At 36.9% G+C, this 24136-nt stretch overlaps 3 protein-coding genes across 3 annotated transcripts; 1 reads left to right on the top strand and 2 right to left on the bottom strand.

The window, feature by feature from the left end:
* Positions 1-52: 52 nt before the first annotated feature.
* On the bottom strand, positions 53-4092 carry LOC103953733 (transmembrane protein 87B). The gene is made up of 5 exons (XM_009365514.3): positions 3695-4092; positions 1992-2925; positions 1345-1440; positions 902-1038; positions 53-488 (listed from the first exon to the last, which is right to left on the bottom strand). The coding sequence occupies exons 1-5, from the start codon at positions 3934-3936 to the stop codon at positions 299-301; spliced, it is 1599 nt and encodes a 532-aa protein (XP_009363789.1). The 5' UTR covers positions 3937-4092; the 3' UTR covers positions 53-298.
* Positions 4093-17095: 13003 nt separating this feature from the next.
* On the top strand, positions 17096-19583 carry LOC103953821 (WRKY transcription factor 55). Its single transcript, XM_009365620.3, has 3 exons — positions 17096-17623; positions 18124-18255; positions 18874-19583. The coding sequence occupies exons 1-3, from the start codon at positions 17193-17195 to the stop codon at positions 19337-19339; spliced, it is 1029 nt and encodes a 342-aa protein (XP_009363895.1). The 5' UTR covers positions 17096-17192; the 3' UTR covers positions 19340-19583.
* A 607-nt stretch (positions 19584-20190) lies between these two features.
* Positions 20191-23002, bottom strand: LOC103953732 (WRKY DNA-binding transcription factor 70). The gene is made up of 3 exons (XM_048564919.1): positions 22234-23002; positions 21716-21817; positions 20191-20787 (listed from the first exon to the last, which is right to left on the bottom strand). Exons 1-3 carry the CDS (start codon positions 22569-22571, stop codon positions 20292-20294), a joined length of 936 nt encoding a protein of 311 aa, XP_048420876.1. The 5' UTR covers positions 22572-23002; the 3' UTR covers positions 20191-20291.
* Between the last annotated feature and the right edge of the window lie 1134 nt (positions 23003-24136).

Here is a 24136-nt window from a genome sequence, read left to right as displayed (position 1 = left end):
GGTTAAAAACATCTCTTTCATAGCACGACGTACCTCTCATCACATGATAAGAAATAGAAAGAGGAAGAGATATATTGCAGATCACCGAAAATTCTGCCCATTTTACATGAGAGCCTAATTTCCGTCTAATTTTCAGGTTTAATTTACTTTCTCTTATACAAACCTCACACCACCTCCCCCTCTTCAAACCTTAAAGCTTTCAACGAGACATTGACAGTATGGTGAAGACATATATTCCTGCAAATGGATGTTGATATCCAGAGAGACTCAAATGGAATATAGGAAGAAAAGCCGGTCCTTATTCTCTCTTGTCCTCCTCTACATCTTCCCCAAGCCCAAACACATGATGTTCTGCTGCACTCGACGCCTTCCTTTCCTTTCTTTCTAGCTTGGTTGCCAAGTCTCCGCCCGCCACCTTGACTCCACTTCCCATGAGCGAGATACCCTCGTCATCAAAGTCATCCAGAGTCTCCTCCGAGTATGCATATCTGCAGAAGCTCGTAGTAAGTAAGATTTAGTATCCTCACCAGGTGTATTAGAAATTTCTAACAAAGCTGAAGCTAGCGCATTCTATACAAAGGAAAAAATTCAGCACTTAATCGTTTTGGATATGTTTGTACAGTTGAAACTTGGAACATTAAGTCACGAACTCTAATGAAAATGAATTGATACGATATCTAGTAGATTTTCTATTCTGGTCTGTTCCTATGCTCGCTCATCTCCGGAATGGCTCATAAACGTCACTCAGATAGCATTTTAATGCATGATTAGGAGAATTTATTAAGACATTCAATCGAATAATGTTAGCTGGTTTACAAATGCCATGAGAGCAAAAGCCAGCTGAAGAAAACACAGAAACTTGCAGCATGCATTCAAAAGGAGGCAAGGATTTAGAGCGTACCCGGTTGGGTTATGAGATGGAGCCCAAAGAACACATATCACCACCAACAGCAAATAAGCAAGCAAAGTCCAGAAAGCTGGGATGACCCAGGCTCTTCGCCACAGCTCACTCAACGGGTCAGTGGCATTGAAATACAACTGAAAGACAAAGGTTAGTAGTTTAATTCTTAATCATACGAATCTTACCATTGTACACAGAAGTAGAGGAATAGAAAGGAGTATGCGAGACATACATACGAAAAATTCAGACAGGTGGCAAATAGAGCAATTTTGTGGCTAGTTAAAAAAGCTATAAAATTGTCTAGCCAAATGCAGTCACTAATAAATCAAATACTTGTGACCTTTTCTTACAAAAAGATTGAAGCGAAATCACTATTAAATTGACAGCCCAGTAGAAGAAGAAAGAAATAACGGACCAAGGGAAAGAAACAAAACAAAACCAACCTCATAGCCAATCCAAGCAACAGAGAGCAGCACTGATACTGCAAGAGAATTCGTAAACTTTCGGTACAGCTCAAGTTTGGCCATGCTTCTTCGAATCTGTGCGCACAGTAGACAAAGGGCCATATTCACTTAGTTTCCTCAAGCTACATACAGAGTGTTCCATTCAAGCGCATGCTAATAAATCATTCCATGTATGTAACAGAAGCATAACGAACAATACATATTCCAGTCAAAATTCTCATATACATAGATGGTACCGTGTTCCTAAGCACTAAAATATTTTTTCAGCGGCAGTCATACAGTAAAACACAGAATGGATTCAATTGTGCACCTTGAATTGAAAAACTGTTGGTTTGATTTCTATGATGCTCAAATATCCAAGATAGGAAATATCAATGCCAGTTAGTTAACGAATGTGCAGACGAAAGTAAGCCAACAACTATATTCATGTACCTGATAAGGTTTCTTAATTTTATTAATTATTCAATATTTACCAAAATGTAGCACATACTGTGTTTGATGTGCATATATCACCTGCATAACTCTTCAACCTTAATGATAAGCGGAATAACTTATTTCCTTCCCTTAGCAATTGTTAACTAAGTAAGCGATGTCAATGTTTCGATGGACATGAAAAATAAGGTTACCTGAAGCTTCTCCAAAGTTTTAGATAACGAGGAAAAGATCCAAAGAATAAAACAGGCATCCAAAAGAGCAACAGGCAGCACCAGAAAAAGCCTTGCTTTTCCAGAAAAGTCGTTGATATTCCCCAAATGCTCAACAAGCTCAAGTGCTTCTGATGCTACAAAATATATCACACCAAGGAGAAGTACTTTCGAGGTTATACCACCGAGAGTTGGCCGCACAACACCATAGCCCATTGAAACCACCAGAAGAAGAAGCCGGCAGACAGTTTTTTTAACGGCGCTGAAGGTTACTGCCCATATGGTAATTCCCATTGGTCTGCTTCCAGTGGAATTGAAATTTGCATATTCAAAATACCAAAGGGCCATTTCACACATTCCCAGTCCAATTACAGCACTGATGTGGTAGTGCAACTGTATTATGTCTTTCCAATACTGTAAAAAGCGGAGAAACCAGAAAAGACCGAGGACTAGGTAAGCTAAAGACATTAGGCCAAAAAATGTCATCAATGGGGACATCTTTCCAGGTAAATAACCATCAGGGTTCCTCCAAACAGTTCTTCCACTGATTAATGTGCCAACAAGTTCTGGATCACAGAACATAAAATAGAGATAGTACATTCCAGTGCTATTGATTTCAATAGTTTGTATATCCATATTAGCCTCTTCATTTTTCCCCTCGAAGAAGGTCTGAATCCTTTTTGGCCCATCAGGATTGTCTGGGTTTTGTTGGATGATAACCTCTCCCACCTTGCAGGAACCGTCCTTGGATAGCTCTGGGGTGCAGCATATTGCATTGGAGTTCAAATAAGAACCCCCAATCTTCTCCCTGTCCCTAACCTCAAGAACAATAGCCTCGACTAAGCCAGTCCTCTGCTGCATCTCATTCTTCTTTTCAGCAGATTCCTTGGTTCTTCGAAAGATGATTGATTCGAACCTGCATTAACATATGGCAAGGACAGACAAACCCCTCTGAAATGTTTTCTTTATACACAAAAACCTACAAATACTTCTGATCGAAAATGGTTAACTAAAGAATTTCCCATAGAACAGCCATATGTGACATTCTCTCATTATATTCATTCTAAGTTGTTTTCAAGTTTTAATTTTTCGTATAATCTCCTTCATTTCTCTCTCCTCCCTCCCACCACATCCTTCCCTCCTTCTCCATCCCTCATTCTCCTATATACTTTCCCTTTATCTCTAGCACAAAAAAATGATAAACAAAAGCTAAAAACGAAATGGTTGTCAAACGGGACCTAGATTAGCAATATAAGTGGCATCCTCTCTACTATATTCATTATTTTTTCCCCAGATTTCAACTCTATGGCATCAAGAACTGGCATTTCAATAGTTAACCCTCATTTAAACAAATCAATCACTGGTTAATAAATTGCACATTTAATCCATAAACCGCAGCTTTCAACAGACACCAACACAAAGCCAATTCAATTCTCACTAAAAAATTCAACTTTTCCCAATCAGTTTACCAACCAGCAAAGGCGGATTAGTTGGCTATGACAATTTGTCCACACCCTTGCACCCAATTTTTAACCCACCTCCCCGTAAATTAGATTAGTTTAGAATATCGTCTTCTCAAACAAAACAAGAAACCAATCGCAATCAGGAAAAAACAAAGAACCCATCAATTATTTCCCCCCAAAAAACAGATCAAGAACAAAAAGGCGGAAACTTTATCAATTTACCTGATGAATGACTTGCCATTGAGGGGCTTATCCTCAGAGCTGGACTTGTCATTGCCAGAGTCGAGCTTGGAAGCGTAAAGGCCTTCACTTCCGCCATGGAAGAAGAAGGAATTGGAACGACGGATGAAGGACTCGTCTTGGTAGTCATGGATCGAAGCTCGGGCTAAAATAATCACGTGCATCAGCATCAAGATTATAAAATATCCATTTGAATTTGGATAAAGCAGATCTCTGTGACCCATTTTGTCTTCGTCTCTGTGTGTCACTTTCTGTGACAACGTTGTTTATCAATCACAAGGAATGATGTAGAATCATAGGATTTTAGGATTTTTCAGCACTGTTTGGGATTTGGCTTAACCGGGTTAACAGGCACTATTGACATTCCAGTTTACCCTCCAAACTCTAATTTTAGAAACAAAATTGAAAGGAGCTTTTATATGATGTGGTGGAAATTATTTTTTTTTTTTAAAATATTTTTTTTAGGGTAAAGTGCAAAAAACTACCTTAACTATTGGTGTCACAAAACTTTCATATCTCATCTTTTAAAATTGACAATATCATACCTCATCCTACGAATATGTGCCAATGTTATACCTTCCGTTAGTCTGCCGTTAATTTGCCAGTTAAATGTTGACGTGGACAGAGATGGGACTCACTCACTAATCTAACTGGATTAAAATATATATATATATATATAATAATTAAATATTCAAAAAATTAAAAATTTAAAAACTAAAAAAATAAAAAATGGCCCAAGGGATCTGGCCTTCCCTTTCCTCCACCCGCACAACCCTTTGTCTTTTTCTCTTCAACAACCTTCAAACCCTTCCTCGTCCCCTAACCTTCCTCCACCACCCTCTCTCTATCCTCTCTCTCTAGGCAACTTGCAATGTGCAACCCCCAACCTTCCTTGCTACCGAAGCTCGAGCAGCTTCACACCTCATTGCAAATCGATTGGAAGGCGAAATCCCAACCCAAATTGGCAACCTCACTAGGTTGAAATGGCTGGTTCTTTACGACAACCAGCTCAGCGTGCTCGACAATAACCAGATCTCCCGTTCGATGTCGGCGGAGTTTGGAAACTTGTCGAATCTTTCTCTTCTCTTCTTGTGGCAGAACAAGCTCAAAGGAGACGTTCCGCCATCGATTTCCAACTGTGTGAATCTCGAGGCCATTGATTTGCCACAGAACGGCTTGACGGGGTCGATTCCTGGAGGGCTCTTCAATCTCCAGAATCTCACGAAGATGCTGTTACTATCTAACAATTTCTTCGCTGAAATTCCGCCGGAGATCAGAAACTGCTCGTCGCTGATTCTGTTTCAGACCAGTGGCAACAAACTCGTGGGAGGGATTCCGCCCCAGAAAGAGAAGAGAGAGAGAGAGAGGGTGGTGGAGGAAGGTTGGGGGGACGGGGAAGGGTTTGGTGGCTGTCGAAGAGAAGAAGAAAAAGGGTTGGTGCGGGTAAAGGAAAGGGAAGGCCGGATCCTTAGGCTATTTTTTAATTTTTTAATATTTAACTATTAAAAATAAATTTTATTATTTTTTAATCCAGTTGGATTAGTGAGTGAGTCCCGTCTCTGGCCACGTCAGCATTTAATTGACAAATTAACAGCAGGCTAACAGAAGGTATAATATTGGCACAAATTCGTAAGATGAGGTATGACATTGTCAATTTTAAAAGATGAGGTATGAAAGTGTCGTGAAACCAATAGTTGGGAAGTTTTTTGTACTTTACCCTTTTTTTATCATTGATTTGCATAAGTTTCTCTTGCATTAGTAGAGGTTGAGTGTTTGCTCCAACTATCTTTTGTATAAAAAATAAACAGAATGTTAATTACAATTTTATTTAAAAAAATATTTTAATAATATGCCCTTTTGATATGGAGAGTAGTCCAACTCTCCCTCAAGAGTCGAACCAACTTTGTATAAGCTTTTGCATGGTTTGGTTCCTCATCGATGACCGTCCTCACATTCTCACAATGACAAGGCTGAGAAGCAAGGTGATATGGCCGGTGACCTATTTTCCTCGAACATCATTGTTATCGAGCAGGAGTTTGATTAGGCCTTGCGGGAAGAAGAATGGAGGGAAGATTGATGTGTTCAAGAGAGTGCTTAGAAGGCATAGTTTCCCCATTAGGCTAGCACTTCTTATGCTTTATTAAGTTATAAGAGGCAATGCAGGCTATTGATATAAAAGCCGCTCGGATTCAAGAATGGCTTCCAGATGAAGAACAATGCATGATTAGTATATTTTTTGTGGATTACAAGTAGTTTTACATTTCCTTTCTCTAATTGGCATCAATGATGAGATGATTTTAGCATAATATTGTAACGTAACGAAAAATTAATATTAACTACATTTCTTGTTTATTAAGCCAGTGATTTTCTGGTGTTGTGGACATTGCATGTTTTGCAGCAAGGGGAATCACAAAGGAAAGTTCAAGCAAAATATCGGAAACAAATGAAAACATTTCCTATGCCACCTAACTAAATTGGAAGCGTTAACGATCATATTGCTTTGAATGATATGTTTATTCTTCTCAGGAAGAGGTATAATAAACAATCTTAATCCTAATTAAATAGGGAAGAATAATTATAGGAGATTACAAAGAGATTTCTCCAGATTACACGGGATCCATCCTAAACTTGGAAATCCTAAATTATAGAAAACTATATAAGTCAACACTTACTCTCAAGTTGGTGCATATATGTTACACATGCCCAACTTGTCTAGAAACTTAGAGAACTTTTCACTAGAAATTGCTTTGGTGACAATGTCAACTATTTGATCTTCCGTTCTGATTGGAGGCACTTCAATTATTTTACCTTCTAGCTTTTCTTTAATAAAGAACCTGTCAACCTCTACATGTTTAGTTCTATCATGTTGCACCGGATTATGAGCAATATCGCAAGCAGCCTTATTATCACAAAACAACTTCATCGGTTGACTATGTTTGACACCCAAATCTTGTTGTAGTAGTTTAAGCCATAAAATCTCACAAATACCAAGGACCATACTTCTGTATTCCGCTTCTGCACTTGACCTTGCTACTACTCCCTGCTTCTTGCTTCTATAAGTAACCAGATTTCCACCAATAAAGGTGAAGTAACCTAATGTTGAACGCCTATCATCACTCGAATCGCCCCAATCAGCATTCGTATAACCTTCAATACTAAAATGACCACTCTTCTTAAATAAAATCACTTTCCCCAGACTTCCTTTCAAATAACTCAATATTCTTATAACTACATTCATGTACGACACTCAGGAATGAGTAAGGTTTGGTCTAGTATGTGTCAAATACATTAATCTTCCCACTAACCATTGATACCTTCCTTTATCTACCGGTACTTGGTTTAGATCAATGCTCAGCTTCATTCCTTCTGCCAATGGAGTAGCCACAGGTTTGTGTGCTGACATGCTAGATTCTTTTAACAGGTTAAGAATATACTTTCTCTGTGACAGTAAGATTCCTGACTTGCTCCTTGATACCTCAATCCCGAGAAAATATTTTAGAGACCCAAGATCTTTCATCTCGAATTATGTACTTAAATATATTTATAAGGCTGCATGCTCATCTGGATCATTACTGGTATCTACCATATTATCCACATATACAATGAGCGCTATAAGATTTTCATTCCGACGTTTCAAGAACAACGTGTGATCATAGTTACTTTGCTTATATCCAAATGCTCTCATAAACTTGGTAAATCTACCAAACCATGCTCTTGGGGATTGCTTTAACCCATACAATGATTTTCGAAGCCTGCACACCTTTTGTCTATGCATATTTGGAACGTTACTCCCTAGTGAAAGTTTCATGTAATTCTCTTCTATCAAATCCCCATGCAAGAAGACATTCTTCACATCGAACTGCTGTAATGGTCAATTAAGATTTGCAGCAAATGACAACAAAACACAGACTGTATTGATCTTAGCCACAGGGGCAAATGTATCTATATAGTCAATTCCATATTTTGAATGTATCCTTTTGCTACTAGTCTTGCCTTGAAGCGATCCACCATCCCATCAGCTTTGTACTTCACCGTATAAAACCATTTGCATCCCACAGTTTTCTTGCCAGCTGGCAAGTCTTTGATCTCCTAGGTAGCATTCTTCAAAGACTTCAACTCTTCATTCATTGCTGCTTGCCAACATGGATCAACTAAAGCCTCTTGCACACTGTTAAGAATAGATACAGTATATAATTGATGCACAAATGACTTATTTGATTATGACAGATGACTGGTAGACATATAATTACTTATTGGGTATAACACATTAAACTTAGGGTTGAGCTTACTCACCGGATACCTAGTTTTCTATTTAGGGTTGGCTTCATAAGTAAGTTTAGGAATACCTCGATTGATGCGATCGGGGAGACGACGTAGTGGTGGTGCATGAGGGATCGAAGACGATTGATTAGGGTTATTGGGAATCAAGATCAACTATGAGGTAGCTGGCGACACATGAATGTCTGGTGGTGAGGAAACTAGTAATGAGTTATCTGGCGATGTCGGTTTTCAACATTGTTTCCATGTGTATGATCACCACTTGTCTCCACGACATTACCACTTAGTTCTAATTCATTCACATCATTATTTTCATATGAATGATCACCACTTATTTCCAAGACATTACCACTTAAATCCAAATCATTCACACTATCTATATCTGGAATGGTATAATCAAGAGTTTGAACTTCTGTCTAATTCTCCCCTTGAAGTGCAGACTTGGGATTGGCAAAATACATATTATTCTCATGAAACACAGCATCCATAGTGACGAACAGTTTTTTCGTCGGAGGGTGATAACAACGATACCTCTTTTGATTTAAGGCATACCCAACAAACACACACTGTAAGGCCCCCGAGGTTCAAGCTTACTTCTTTGCCGTTTGTGAAGATGAACGAAGGCCACACAACCAAACACGTGAGGTGAAAGATTAGGAACTGTAGAAGCATCAACAGATGAAGAGAGAGTCTGGAGTGGTGTCTGAAAGTTAATTGATCGGCATGGAATATGATTCATGAGATACGCAGCTGAGGTGAGAGTTTCTCCCCAAAAGGATAAATAGAGACGTGCCTCAAGCAAAGAAGCACAAACAATCTCTAGAAGCTGACGATTCTTACATTCTGCAACATCATTTAATTGTGGAGTATATGGACGTGTAATTTGATGAACAATACCATGAAGATCAAGAAAGACACGAAGTTCAGAGTTTATATATTCACCCCCATTGTCACTCCTAAGAACCTGTATTTGTGACTTATATTATACTTGTACCATTTTGTAAAACTGCTAGAACAAAGAAGTATCCTCACTTTTGGACTTCATCAAATGAACCCAAGTCATACATGTGCAGTCATCAATAAAAGTAACAAATCAATGAGCACCACCAAGTGTAGCAATTTTAGATGGTCCCCAAACATCAGAATGAATTATCATAAACGAGATTGAACTTTTATTCAAACTAGGTGGAAACGAAGTACGATGACTTTTAGCCATTTCACAAACACCACATTTAAAGTTAGAAATATCATGCTTAACAAATAAGCTAGGAAACAACCTCTGCAGATAGCCGAACGAAGCATGTCCAAGTTGACGATGCCACAACCAAATCTCTAAAGCTTTATTCATATCCCAATGATTTCCTTCCATTGCAAGAGCTTGAGTCAACATTCGAGAACTATTCAATGTCAGATCCAAGTAGTAGAGCTTCCCTTTCCTAACACCATAACCAATCATCTTGTGAGTCCGAATGTCCTTAAAAACACAAAAAGAAGGTAAAAAAATCACAAGATAATGTAGGGTAACAATTATTTGAGCAACAAATAATAAATTATAGTCAAGAGAAGGAACAACGAGTACATAATCAAGATTCAGGGTATCAGAAAGTGAGACATCATCTTCTTCGATAATGGGGGCAACATTACCATTGGCAACACTCGCGACAGTTTTAGGGGAATGTTTTAGGATTTGTACCTGTCTAGAATCATAAGTCATATGCTCAATAGTACCAGAATCAATTATCTATGTATTATTCATAACAGATGTAGAAACCTTTAAAGCCTTACCATCATTACATGTATCATTAAGAAAGACCGACACTTTCTTAGCTATATGTTCAGAATCTACCTTCACTTCGACAATGGAGGTACAACAAGAAAAATCTGAAGAACAATTGGACCGATCACTATTGATCCTACTCTCCTGCCTCATTCGATCAGATCGATTTGGAGTGGTACAACTTTAATTAGTACGTCAATTGGTGATGGATAAAGCCCAAATTTTGCCCAAGCAGCTTCAAATAGCACGGGCCAAAAGCAAAAAAAAAAAAAAAAAAAATCCTTTTTTTTTTCTCTCATTTTTCTTTTATTATGTGTCTTCTATTCTTGGGTTTTCTTAGAACGCACAAAACAAGTGCGAACGTAGCAGCGACAAAAGTGTGTCGGCAGGTACAGTTGTTACAGGTTGGTCAAGAAGGAATCTGTGCGGGTCATGATGGATACACAAATCTGGGCTAGGATTTCAAACTAGCATGATGCAATCGATGTGATGCGTTGTAGAATTCTAGGGTTTGTCAGGTAGCAGTAGAAGGTACAGTTTTATACGAGTTCTGGGTTCGTGTGCACATGATGCAAAATCAAATCTTGGTGAGCGGATGATGGGATCGTTAGTGAATTCGGGGCAGCAACGACGGCGTTGCTTGCTGCATGGAGGGGGCACTGCACAATTGGTTGCGTGGTTGGTGATTCTTAGTGGATTCTAAGTCAGCAACGACAACGTCACTTGTTGGTCCTATGAAATCCCGTCCCTGAATTTCACTATTTAAAGTAGTTTCGACACGTTTTTATTTACGGCGTATAGTTTTTTTGATAAGTAAAAGGACTAAAACACCTTAGTGGATTAAACGAAATTCTATGAGGTTGTATTTGATCCCTATGTATTTTTCCACTTGTCTTTATATAATTGGATAGTACTAGTCGATACGAATGCATGGGCGTAAGTGGAATTGAATTCGGAACTAAAATGAAGCTTCTACGGAATTTTAAACGCAAGGATATTGTGGTAATTTCACAAGTGAAGATTTTTACACCATTGGACCACTCGCGGGCTGCCACGTGGCAGATTTTCCCCCCATTTTCTGGAGGATTCCATTTTGGTTTATGACCCTTATTCCATGCTTATTTTCTTTCTGTCATTTAAACACACACACATCACACATTTCCCCTTTTAGCCGACATCACCTCACCCTCTATCTCCCTCATCATCTTCTTTTCTGCCGTGACCATCCCCTCACCCCAGCTCTCATTCCTCTTTCTCTGTGCAGCCAAAACAAACACATAAAACCACCTTCTCATCAGCTCTCATTTCTCTCTCCCCGTGCAACCATTAACCACCACCACAACCACTTTATCACTTCGGAGAGCACACCCTCAAGCAACCATTACTCTAGGTCCTAAAATAAGCAAGGAAAACTCTTTTTCTCCTTCACATAGCACGACAAAGTTATTGTGCATCCATTTCTAACGATGTATTGCCGTCTTTGGTGAAGGTGAGCTTCGAAACTCCTTCTATCTTCCTCCCCCGTAGGCTAGATCACTTTATTGACGATTAAAAATGACTTTGGTGAAGGTTTTAACATGAAAATCAACTCGGGGAGCATCTTCCAGAAATCTGGAAATTCAAAACCGTGACTATTTGGCTATATTCTAGACACTTTTCCGACCAACCCCGTATTTTGTCGAGCCATCCAAGGACGGTAAGAGTTTGTGGTGCCTCGATAATCATGCTAGGGTGCGGTAGTGCAGATTCTAGATGAGTGGCTTTAATATATGTGATATTGGTGATTACCCTGTTTTCGTAATTGTTATCCTGTGTGGATATGAATTGGTTTATAAATATGTTTTCTATTGAATTGTTATTTTTAATACTTAGCCATCGATTTATGTTTATGAAATGAGATTTAACGTGTATATTTGAAATATGGTTTGATTTGTATGATTGGCATATTGTGATGAAAAGTGAGGGCTAGTAGTGGACCGTTAATTTGATTAATTGCTTTGTTGATTCTTCATATTAAGTTTGAATTGAGATAGCTTCAGAGATGTAGGCTTCGATCAAATTGCGTCGTTCTAGCCCTACTTTTCATTGTGTTGTATGAGTTTCTGATTGTGAGCTTTTGTGATTTGTTTTAGACGAGCTGTTGGATGTTTGGGTGACTCATTCAGAGGTTTCAGTGACTTGACTTTGATTTCATAAAATATAATTTTATATTTGACGTTTATAAACAAAATCGATGGTTGGTTTTTATTAGTATCACATACGTAGAATTATTGTCACTTACACGAGCTTCGCAATTTATCCGGATTGTTGTCTGCTCGGTGCACCATTCCCATGGTGTAGGGGCGATTGTGCAGGTTTTAGTAGATACGAGGAGCTTTAGGGTAGCAGACTGAGTTTAGAGAGCTTGGAGTGTTAGGTTACCCCTATACTTTCCTTAAACATATGTGCTTATTGTGATTTTTAGTTCATTATTTTAGTTTGTATTTCCTGGCATCCCCCTACAGCCTATTGTTGCACGTTGATCCTAGACGTATGTAGGGATTAGGGAGTGACATGTCTGACGGTGCGGAACACAACTAGCTATGCAGTTGGTGGTTCCGGATTCTGTGCACAACATGGTTTTTTTTTTTTTTAACTTACGCTATGGTGCCAAGAAGAGAATGCTTTGAATGATAAGTTTATTCTTCTCAGGAAGAGGTATAATATACAATCTTAATCCTAATCAAATAGGGGAAAAATAATTACAGGATATTACAAAGAGATTTCTCCTAGATTACACGGGATCCATGTTAAACTAGGAAATCCTAAATTATAGAAAACTATACAAGTCAATAGTACCTGTCTCAACCTGCAAGCAAGGCTTAGACATCATGTCGAGGTATCACCTCCGTTGTGGCCACTATTTCACAGTATGATGGTTCATGGTTGATGGTCATCGAGTTACGCAGCTATCGTTTGCCAGAAGATCAAACGATCCGAGTCATTGATTCTTGAAAAATCACAAGCAAGGTGGGGACCTCCATGTAGGATCACGCCTACTAGCTGCAATCATCTATATATTCAACACAAAATGTACAATGTTAAAAATGTGAAACATTTGCATTCGTGGGTCGGTGACCAAGGCAGTGTTCATGCATCATCCCCATGCAACAAAGGTTTCTTGAAAACTAGTTAATTTTAAAGAGAATCGATTTCCATGATTGAATGTACCTCAATGAAGTCCCGATTTTCGGCATCAAGCAGATTCCAGTGCAAAAGTTCAAATAAAATTATAATCCCTAAGAAATTCAATTTGTTATTTTGGTAAGCAGTAAGCTGAAGTTTTTTGGTCTCCTTCTCTCGATATAAAATAAATTAGTTTGTCAGTGTTTTCTAAATTACTAAGCTTGAAGTGTTTTTCTAAATATAATTTTATCGATGTCTTAAAAATAAATAATTTTTTTATATAAAGTGAGGGCACATTTTTTGGTGTCGCCTCAAACCTCAAAAATCTCTGAACCAACCCTGCTTCTTACACTGTGCATGAGGCAAGAGCTCAAATGATCCCAATAATAGCTATGTTTTTCTTTCCTAATCTTAATTTTAATGTTCAATCTTTATGTAAATATTCGGTGTTAACTTTTCATGAAATGACTTCAGATATATATCACATCTTTCAAATTGAACAAAGAGAAATATATATTGGGAGATAATTTTATACTCTCCCTCTATCTTTCACGCGACTCCTTTCAGTTTATCCTTTACTGTCCAATGCGTCTTTATCTTCCTTTACTGTCTAATGCGTCTTTTATCTTCCTTTACTGTCTAATGCGTCTTTTATCTTCTGGAAGAAAAATGAGCAAGGACAAAATGGAAAAGCATGGAAGTTTTCAACGGATTTGGATCTATTCCGATTCAAATTGTGAAAATTTTAGGGATTCTCACATTTTAGTCATTCATCGTGCATCGTATAATCAGAAATCATTTAATCTTTTTTAATTTAAAATTAAACACAAATAGTAATGACGAAAGTTGACCACAAAATGTACGATGAACGGTTAAGATGTGAAGATTCTTAGGATCCCCACAAATGGATCCGGAAAGAATCCTCTTCCGTTTTTAACAACCTTAGGGGTGTTTTTTTCTTTTTAAAGTAACTTTTATTGCATTAAGGAAAAACAAGGGTTATGATTGGACCAGCATATATCATGGGGTCGACACAAAGGATGGCAAGCAACAGAAAAATTTGAGAAAACTCAAGTACAAAATAAACCCAACTCAACCAAAACAAACAAACATAACAGCAACCCTATTCTCTATATATATTCCAAATGATGAGCGTCGCCGTCAGGCTAAACACCGTCATCCACCACTAAAGTAGTTGCAATGAAGAAAATAACCAAGTGGTCAATTCGACCATGACATCGTCAAACAAAAACTATAACCCGGGACCGGGAGTTGCACCCCAACTCCATTTCGTCACCCGAGTCCAACAACCTGAGTGTTTAATTAAATATAATATATTTTTAGGTGTAATAGAAGCAGCGTGTGTACACTTGGCCTTTGTCCAATACTATTTCATGGAAATGAGGGTGCCATAGGACCCATGGATTCTTGACTCACTGTGGCTGGTTACTGTAGATCTTCAGTGGAGAACCATCTTCCCTTCAACACAAACTAGACGTAGAGCCGGGGCAAGGGTTTCAAACACAAATTTACCATACCAAAACTAAATGGTTGAATGACATCTCCCTTCAACACACCTAGAATATGCAAGGAGTTAATTTCCTCAATAGCTTACTATTAAGCTATGGTGAATGTCTTGAAATTGCTCACTATGGTGAATTCATTGCATTATATTCGGAATAAAGATGTCCATATGTTCGACTCTTTATTCAAATAAATAAAAATATATATTAGACGTACAAGTATTTTATTCACCAGTGTATGTGGATCTTTTCACGTTGTAGATAAATAGACAACTCATTAAGATGAGTTAATTATTTCAAACATATGCTTTAACAGATATGAGTTAGATCAGTTGACTATGACAATATGTACACTCCTTATACTGGAGTTTGAATCTCACTCTCTATAAAATACAAAATGTACTCTTCAGAGGGGGCATTGAGGTGTGCAAAAGGTACAGCGATGCAGGATCTCGAATTTCTGAGGGGCCCCAAAATTTTGATCCTCCTATATGTCACATATGAGTATAATTTTTTTAATAAAATGGTTTTTGACTGAAAAAGAAAATCACCATTATATGATTTTATCTATATTACAATTGATTAAGTGGAACTTATACTTAATATATTAAGTTTTTTCTTTTCTTTAGCAATAAAAACTAACTTGTGTATTACTTTCTTCCACAAACACAAGCGTATTTCTGTATTTCTCTTTCAATCGCACTCCATTTTTTCATGGTTAAACCCTAAATCATCATTTCATGCAATTAGAGATTATTCAATTAGTAAGAGTGAGATGTTGATTTCTATTAAGTTTGAATATTGATGGTTAAATTCTGTATGAATATATTGTCCAAATTTCTTTCTATAGAAGGAGAACCTTTTTATTAAATTCACACAGGGCCTTCAAAATGTTAGAGACGATCCTGGTACTCTTATCATATATTTTCGGGACGTTTTGATATAGGCGCCTCGTTTTTAAATGTCATAGACTAAACATCTATTCCTTTTGCAAATTTGATTAAACATTTTGTAACATTCCACATTGCCCAGGGAGTAGATCATGTAAGTCTTATATGTATATTCTCATCTCTACCTAGCACGAGGCCTTTTGGGAGTGGCTTCGAGTTCCATCAGAACTCTGAAGTTAAGCGAGTTCGGGCGAGAGCATTCCCAAGATGGGTGACCCACTGGGAAGTTCTCGTGTTAGTTCCCAGAAACAAAACTATGAGGGCGTGGTCGGGGCCCAAAACAGACAATATCGTGTTACGGTGGTGTCAAGCCCGGGATGTGGTGGGGGCCTGGGCCGGGATGTGACACATTTTCCCTACAATTTTGGTACTTTAATTTTATTTCATTAGAAGTCTATTCACATTATCATTCCCTTTTTTCCTCCTATTTTTATGCATCTCTTATTATGATGATTTAAGATTATTTTTTATCTTTTATTAAAATATTCATTTTAGTAAATTAAATAGAATGTAACAAAACTCGTTATTAGGTACGTTTGGTTATATCGGTACGTTTGATTATAATGGTACATTTGAATTTTTGGTACGTTTGTTTTCAAAACATAAGTTTTATTACTTTTTGTCCTAATAATGAGGAATTACTTTAATTATTATTTTTTTTTATAGAAAGAGTCGTTAACAATGTAAAAGTTTAAATTACTTTAATTAATTAATTTTTTTTTTATAGAAAGAGTCATTAATCAACGAACAATAGCCTTTTTATTAATTCAAAATTATATGATTTATCATTATTATTTAGCATTATCTACAATAATAAGGATTTATCTCTGATCAACTAAAAATGGTTCCAGAGACTTATCTACCAAAAAATAAGACTATCTAGCGTATTGTGTATGAATCAAACATATTTTTAAGCATTCCAAACAGATGAATATTCATTTTAATATAGTTTGTAATCAGGTACGTTTTAATTCGGGGTTGGTACGTTTTCATTTAATGTTGGTATGTTTCCATTTGGCGTGGGTGTACATTTAGATTTGAAAAGTTTAAATATTTAGACTTAAATATAGTTGAAATTATTTAAAATATATAGCAGATATTTAAATGTAAATTAATTTCAATTATTTTGAAGTATTTTAAGTCTGATTATCTTAATCAAATGTTTCAAAAGCTTAATCAAAAACTCAAAAAGCATAAATGTTTAATCTACAAAAGTCTAAAATGAGGCATCTAATTCTAATTTTCTCTATATTTTCATACCACATCTTTACCACCTTTTTAATAGAGAGAGAACTCACACGTGTTGGTGAATCCTATCTATATTGAAAAAGTGATACAAATATAGTATGAAAAATATAATAAATGTAGTAGTTTAGGTATGTCTTGTCTTGTAAAAATGAAAATGCTCCTAAGGTAATACCTTCAAACCTCTGAAAATTCTAAAAAAAGGGTCCAACAAAATATTGGTCACAATGAAGCAAGTCTTCTTCTAGACTAAGGAAAAGAGAAGGTTTGAAATTGAAATCCGAATTAAGTAGACCAGCACCTGTTCCAATCTGACCAAGACTTGGTCATATTTGCATACTTTCCAAATTTTGTACCGTGTAAAAGAAACAAAAATACCTTTGAACAATCTCTCAATCTTTTTCATGGAGCACCAACTCAGAAGAAGCCTCACAAAAGCAGCTTATATTCACAACACATTTAAATTTCCCCAATCACCACCATAACATGTTCAAATCCAAACCAATCCAAAAGAAAAGCAAAAGCAGCTAGAACCAGAAGCCATGGATGAAATCATTTCTTTAATCCTCCATGGGTGCGAGTTGGCTAGAGAGCTTGGAGAAACCCTACCCAACTTGGCCACCCAACCTAACTCACTCTTCAATTCATTGGAAGAAATCACAAAGATTTTTGGTTCAGCAAAAGAAGGGGTTTTACGTAGTCAAGATTCAAGTAGTAGTTCATATCTTCACAACACTTTAACACTTGAGCACCAGCAGATTGGAACAAGTGTTGAACAATGGCTGAGGCCTAATCCGCAGGCAATGGATATAATCCAAACCCAACTAGCAGCTGATCGAAACGAAGCGAAGATCAGTGGTGGCATTGATATCCGGGGTTCGGAGGCGGCAGTTAGGGGTTCTCAGGCAGTGGATGTTGTGCCAGCATCTGACGTGAACATTGCTTCATCAAGCTCACAAAGACCGCGACAAAGGTTCGTTTATCTCCAAAATTTGAGAGATTATATTATGTGATTACTTAACATGACCTTAATTTGTGCATGTATAAGTAAAAACATTATGTTAAATTATTGGCACACAAACAAGACAACTCCGTAAAAGATATTGCTTTGTGTGTGTAACTGTGTATGACAATTGAACAACACAGTGTAGTCTGTATTGTAACGTTATTGTCAATATTGTATTAATAACATGTTCATCTATTGGCGATGATAATATATCGACACATTATTGACAAGAACACTGCCTGTCCTAGAGTATGAAAACAAATACGGTAACTTTGCTAAGAAGAGATAAGGAAAATGTATCGAAAGCAGAAGAGCATTACCAGGTTGCTTCTTTGAAAATGACCTCAATAAAGCATATAAACATTACATGGCTTTTACTTTGTGAATCAAGTACTTTCCAAACTGTTTCGGCAGCATGCACTTGTTTTCTAATCATACCATTATATTCATTTTGATTACTTAAATAGGAAAGATCAAGGGTTAATTAGCAAAATGACAGTGCCAGCACCTAGGATTGGAAACACTGAAATCCCACCTGAGGATGGCTTCACTTGGAGAAAATATGGTCAAAAGGAGATCATAAACAGCAGATTCCCAAGGTAATTAATTTGACCATAATCATAGATTAAGGTTATTTATATCTTATTTGACATGTTCAATTCAAGGATATGTCACTTTCTTCTACTTCTCCATCTTAGTAGTTTACCAGGTATGCTATATATGATAGATATTGGAGCCCTTTAACTTGTTCGGGTTGGTATAATTAGTGTCATTTTCTTCATGGAATGAAATATTAATTCATACGTGGACCAGACTTGACTTGGTCAGCAATCAATCAGTCTTCACCAGAATTTGGCAAACAATATTCAGTTCTTATGACCAATTGCTTCTTAGTAAATGGGAAAACCCATGCCCAGAGTGGAGTGACTTGAGAATGTTCAATTAGTACTATATATTCGCTAAATTCAAATGTTTAGCCACAGTTAACTACTAAATTACTTAATTAATGCAGTTGACGGGTGATTAAGTTTTCTCCCCTTGTATTTTAATGAATCACTTCAATCGCCAAACTATAGAAGAAATAAAAATTCATTATCCGTCAACTATTAATGTCGGTTGCACGTATAACAGTTTGATACATTGTATTTTTCTTTCTCTTCAAAACGCTACTTTTAAATGTTGTTTTACTGATTAATTATATCATGTTTCTTTTTCAGGAGCTACTATAGATGCACCCATCAAAAGTTGTACAATTGCCTGGCCAAGAAGCTTGTCCAGAGGCTGGACGATGATCCCTCGACATTTGAAGTAACGTACAGAGGTGAACACACATGCCACATGTCAGCCACTGCACCTTCAATTCTACCACCCGCAGCAGATCATCATATCACACAAGATCAGATGGCAGCAACCACTGAGTCTCCAACATCTCGATGGCTTTCCATGGACTTTAACCCTATTAGAGGGGGCAGCAGCAGCGGTGGTATGATCGGTGGCAGTTGTGGCGGCGGTGGTGATGACGTCGGTACATCCACCGGCACACGCTACACCGGTAAAGAAGTTGACTTTCCTGTGATGGATTTGGCTGCTGCCATGTTTAATTCAGGCGGCAGCAGCGGCAGTATGGATTTTATTTTCAATTCTGCTGAACGTAGATGGGAGTCAGATGACAAGAAAAATTGAGATCACTAAGCAGGAAATGCTTGTACTTCGGCTGGCAGGTCAATTTTCTTTATAATGTTGTTTAGCCAATGAAAAGATCATGGGAGCTAATTAACCAAATTACTCTCAGTCAGTCATCCTAATCTTCTGGGGAGGTTAATTAAAGTAGTTTCACACAGGTGTTTGTAAACTTTTTTTTTTCTGGTTAATAGATGTTTGTAAACCTTATTTATTATTTATTTTGAAAAATGGTATTTTGTAGTGATCTAATCTCCCAGAATGATAATCCAAATTCGAAAGCAAGAGAACGAGCACACTGATCTCGCATGGCAGTATAATTTTTGTTAACTTTTAAAGTGTATACCATATTCATTTATGTTATGTACATGCCCACTTCTTCCATGACAAGTGTGGGATAACCCTAAGTAAGATTTTGAGATAACGATAGGCTTACACATTAGTTAATGTGGTTTCAGTTTTTCTAACTAACTGATCATAAGCATCATTATTAGGATACTCTCTTTTACGACGTCAATAATTTAAACTCAATTAGGTGTGAGATGAAGCAGACATATTGTTCTAGTTGACTAACTGAATCCACTTATGTACAATTTTTATAAACTTTTAAGTAAAATTAACTTAATTCTTTTTTACTTTACAACTAATGTGCTCGTTAGAGAATCTTTGTCTACTACCACAAATTAGGGTTTTCTTTTTCTCGTACTAATGTGACCGTTAAAGAATTTTTATCTACCACCACAAATTAGGATTTTCTTTTTCTCGTAATAATATTACTAGACCAAAAACTAATTAGTCGGTTAATATTTGTTTAGTTATGTAGCATTGCACTGAACTCGATTGATGTGTAGGGATACGAAACCACAATCAACGTGAAACTTCTTCCAACTCAAACTGATCATTTACATCATTATTCAGAAACGCTAGCTACTAGGGGGCTACAAATTAAACAGCATCAAAACCTATCATTACAAGGAGTTATAGGAAACTCAGCTTCATCAAAATTAATATCACACTCAAAATTAATCGACTTCACCAAATCCATGTCGTCCCACTGCATGTTTGAAACCACATTCTCATTGGAAGACACGCAGATTCCGGCAGGCTCGGATAAACCAAAGTGATCCTTCAAACCAAGCCACACATTGTTGTCCGTTACATCACTTGGTGTCCCCACTTTGGAATCTTCTTGTTTGACGATGGGAATGGACGACGAGGATGAGCCAAAGAAATTAGGGTTTTGGCGATGTGGGGACCCAGATTCTGAGCTAACAGTCTGAGATCGCCTAGGATCAGGGCCGATGATCGTTGGAGAAGCCTTGATCATGGTTCTGCACGTGTGCTCGCCAATGTAGGTGGTTTGGTAAGTGCGTGGGTTGTCTCGGATTTGTTGGACCTGTTTGGTTGCCATGCAACCTTGATCATACTTTCTTGTGCATCTGAAGTAAGCCCTGTAAATGCGATTATATAACTGTTAAGAGTCCGTTTGGTAACGTTTTTTAAACACTTTATTGTAAAACGTTGTCGTAAAAGGAACGACAAAATAAATTTATATTTTTTAAATTTGAGAATGCGTGGACACAAACTTATTGGATGCATAATTTAAATTCAATCCAGTTTGTTTGTTGAATGCCCCTCAATTATTGGGGCCTGGTGCTTTAACTTCATACGTTTGTACTGTGCATCTTTTCAATAGTGAAATGTGAACCCTACTTTTGTTGTAACCACACAATGTGAACACCAACTTTTGTAGTTAGGATTTCCGTACATCTTTTCTTTGTTTCTTTCTAGTTCTTCCATTTATGAGCTGGATTTAGAACGCTAGTTTATAAGTGTTTTTAAAAGTACTTTTAATCATTTTAAAAGTACTTTGAAACAAGTTAGAACTCATATTGGATGCAAGCTTCCAAGCTAGGTGAAAATAAGAAATAAAGAAATAAACAGCTAGCGCTTTACTATAATAATGAAAAATAATTATGCATATGCATCATGGTGCGGTGTTGATTTCTACTAATTCTCAAAACCACACCCCCACCCTCCCCCGGGTGAACATCTAACTATTTAATAAATAATAAAGATAAGAGTTTAATAATCTGTGTGACGAGAAAATAATAAGTATTTCTTAAAAATTATCCATATTTTACCTTTCATTTTTTACTTTTATTTTTTCCTTTAACATACATGGAATTTAACGAGTTATGCAATGCAATAGAATTTTACACACTAAATATACCCCTATATTGACACACTGTTTTTCTCTGTGCACATCCATATTTGATTCTACTATTAAAATTGAAAAAAAATAAATGAGAACATTTTTTTTGAATAAATCATTTTCCCCAAAAAATTGTTCATAAATTCTTAAAAATAAACACAAACCTTGGATATGAAGCTTTGAGGATTATCTTTTGGCCATATTTTCTCCAAGCCTGACCATCTTCAATTTTGGTAGAGATTACTTTCCATGATTGAGATGTCTTTCTGCAAACAAGGAGATGAAATAAACTTATTAGTCTTGGATTTAATTTTTTATTTAATTTAAAAAAATAAGTACTAAATAACTTACACTCATTATTTTTCGAAAACGTTAAATTCTTTTCTAATTGAGTATAAAAAATCCTAATTAACTCAATTAAGAACATTGAGATACGATATAAGGTGATATTTTAAACCATCATGAGCTATAGAAGCATATTTAAACTTGCTTTCACCGAATAAATACACTATTTCAGCCAACCAACTTAACTCATGTCTGCATATATGTTAAACAAATATATGAAATTGACAGTACACCCCTGATTTGTGTATGATACTAGCTAGGAAATTAAACAAATAAAAGAAAATGGCTAACAATTATTCACATATCAATCTATGATTAAGATGTTTCAATTCATTACCTCCTCTTGTAGCAACCTCTCCGGTCCTTGAAAGCCTGAGTCTTTGGACTCTCACCGGAACCTTCAGAGCTCCGGTCACCGCAATGCGAGTGCTCCACATGGGAAGGTTCAGGCTTGACCTGATAAACCTCACCGGAAGCAGCAGACTGGTGATCCTCATGGCCGTCAGAAGCAGTCAGAACAGAGAGACTCTCTGTGAATGTTTTCATGATCTTCATCAAAAGCTCCTCCGCCGATCCACTATCTCCGAACGGCTTGTGGAGCAGACTCTGAAGCTCCACCGCTGTCTTCCGGCCTTCAAGTAGCTCCTCGATCAGTCTCTTGTGGTTGGTTCCCATTCGTTCCAGGATGCTCTGCTTTTGCTCTGTTTCTAGCTTTAACTCCTCTGTTCTCTCTCTCACTGTTTTTGAGTAAAAATAAGAAATGGGTTTTGTTTGGATGGAACCACTATTGGGATTGCTTTTGAAATTACTTTTGAAATGATTAAAAGCATTTCTTACCGTATTTGACGGTTTTTAGTAAAGAAAAAGCTTTCATTAGCTTCTAGATAAAGCGTTTCTTAACAGAAGTGCTTCTTACAGAAACAAGTTCAAACAAACTATTGGAGAGTCCGAAGTGATTCATGAAAGATGAGAAAAATGCCTTGTGGGCTGCTCCTCTTTGTGTGCTCTGTTGTGTGTGGAAAAAGGAAAATTTTGAATTGGGGTTTGCATGGATGAGGTGAGAGAAGGGGATGCGGTTTTATGATATGTGAATGGGAAGGTGGGAAGCAATTCATAGGAAGTTGCAAGGAAGGAGGTGAAATCCCTCTTCACATAATTCCATGATTAAAGTGAGAAATTTCCAAACAAATCAAATGCTTTGCTTACTCAGCTGATGTGATGTCATGGTGGTGATGTAAACGCTTACATCATTGGTAATTTTTCATGTTATTTTCCTATCCAACTGGCAGGCTGTGCAAAGTAAGAGTGTTGTTTGGTGCAATAAAGTTTGTGTAATTATTCAATGCATATCGATTTCCTAGATTCTTGCTGGATACACTATGATAAAAAATCTTTGTAGTTTATGTTTTCACTAAGAGAATTGCTACCGACACTCGTCCTGAAAAGCAATTTTCCATAAACTCGCTGACCATCTAGAGTTGAAAAATGCTAAACGAACTTATTCAAATGTGAGATTGTTCATTAATTTTACGTCGCTTTACAATTTAACGTTAATATGTGACAGAAAATCTATAGAAAAATCTCAATTTTAAAAAACAATCTCTTTACGTTTCTCAATTAATCAAGGCGTAAACTCTAGATGGCCAACGAGTCCAAGGAGAGTTGCTTTCAAAGATTAATCAACCTTCATAACCTATGACTAATCATAAAGATTGGAATTGATGTGGCCCCACTGTCACAACAACTTTCTATGAAATTTAATTCATTCTCACAGCATGAAACTCACCACAAACAGAGCTTTCTAATATCTTTAACCTTAACCGGGGATATTTTTGATTGGGCAATGCGTTTGGACATTTCTGAAGTTAATATCAAAAATGAGGTGGGAGATTAAAATGTTACAAAATATACATAGTTGCAATGAAACCCTAGGCTGTTAACTTGGTGGCCAAACAAAAATGTTACTTTGACTATATTTTTTATATCACATTTAAATCGCATCTCTAATAGAAATGAGACCTGCATGTGTTGGCGAGTCTTACTTTACTTTATTAGAGAGATGAAACAAATGTGATAAACGTATACTTACTGCTGGGCCAAAATTTCCCAAATACAAAGAGAGTTATTCGCCGATTTTCTTAATCTGTAAAGAGCTGCCAATCATACCCTCCCTCTGGTTGAACTTTAATTTTATCCAATATCCTTATGAACATTTATAATTTGCCAATTCCTCCATAAAC

Source organism: the organism of the source record quoted next, unplaced genomic scaffold (genome assembly GCF_019419815.1).
Source record: "Pyrus x bretschneideri cultivar Hongxiangsu unplaced genomic scaffold, Pyrus_bretschneideri_v1 Contig4, whole genome shotgun sequence".
NCBI classification, from domain to species: Eukaryota; Viridiplantae; Streptophyta; class Magnoliopsida; order Rosales; family Rosaceae; genus Pyrus; species Pyrus x bretschneideri.
The sequence above is the reverse complement of the archived record's forward strand: the minus strand, read 5'-3'. Positions and strand labels throughout refer to the sequence as shown.

What these genes read in the sequence shown, in the direction of transcription:
- LOC103953821 (XM_009365620.3), top strand. Translation starts at nt 17,193, where the DNA reads ATGGATGAAATCATTTCTTTAATCCTCCATGGGTGCGAGTTGGCTAGA. An exon ending in TCACAAAGACCGCGACAAAG is followed by an intron (nt 17,624 to 18,123) that starts GTTCGTTTATCT and finishes TTACTTAAATAG; the next exon opens with GAAAGATCAAGGGTTAATTA. An exon ending in ATAAACAGCAGATTCCCAAG is followed by an intron (nt 18,256 to 18,873) that starts GTAATTAATTTG and finishes TTTCTTTTTCAG; the next exon opens with GAGCTACTATAGATGCACCC.
- LOC103953732 (XM_048564919.1), bottom strand. Translation starts at nt 22,571, where the DNA reads ATGGGAACCAACCACAAGAGACTGATCGAGGAGCTACTTGAAGGCCGG. An exon ending in AGAGGTTGCTACAAGAGGAG is followed by an intron (nt 21,818 to 22,233) that starts GTAATGAATTGA and finishes CCTTGTTTGCAG; the next exon opens with AAAGACATCTCAATCATGGA. An exon ending in CTCAAAGCTTCATATCCAAG is followed by an intron (nt 20,788 to 21,715) that starts GTTTGTGTTTAT and finishes TCGCATTTACAG; the next exon opens with GGCTTACTTCAGATGCACAA.
- LOC103953733 (XM_009365514.3), bottom strand. Translation starts at nt 3,936, where the DNA reads ATGGGTCACAGAGATCTGCTTTATCCAAATTCAAATGGATATTTTATA. An exon ending in AAACTTTGGAGAAGCTTCAG is followed by an intron (nt 1,441 to 1,991) that starts GTAACCTTATTT and finishes CTGTGCGCACAG; the next exon opens with ATTCGAAGAAGCATGGCCAA. An exon ending in TTGCTTGGATTGGCTATGAG is followed by an intron (nt 1,039 to 1,344) that starts GTTGGTTTTGTT and finishes TTTGTCTTTCAG; the next exon opens with TTGTATTTCAATGCCACTGA.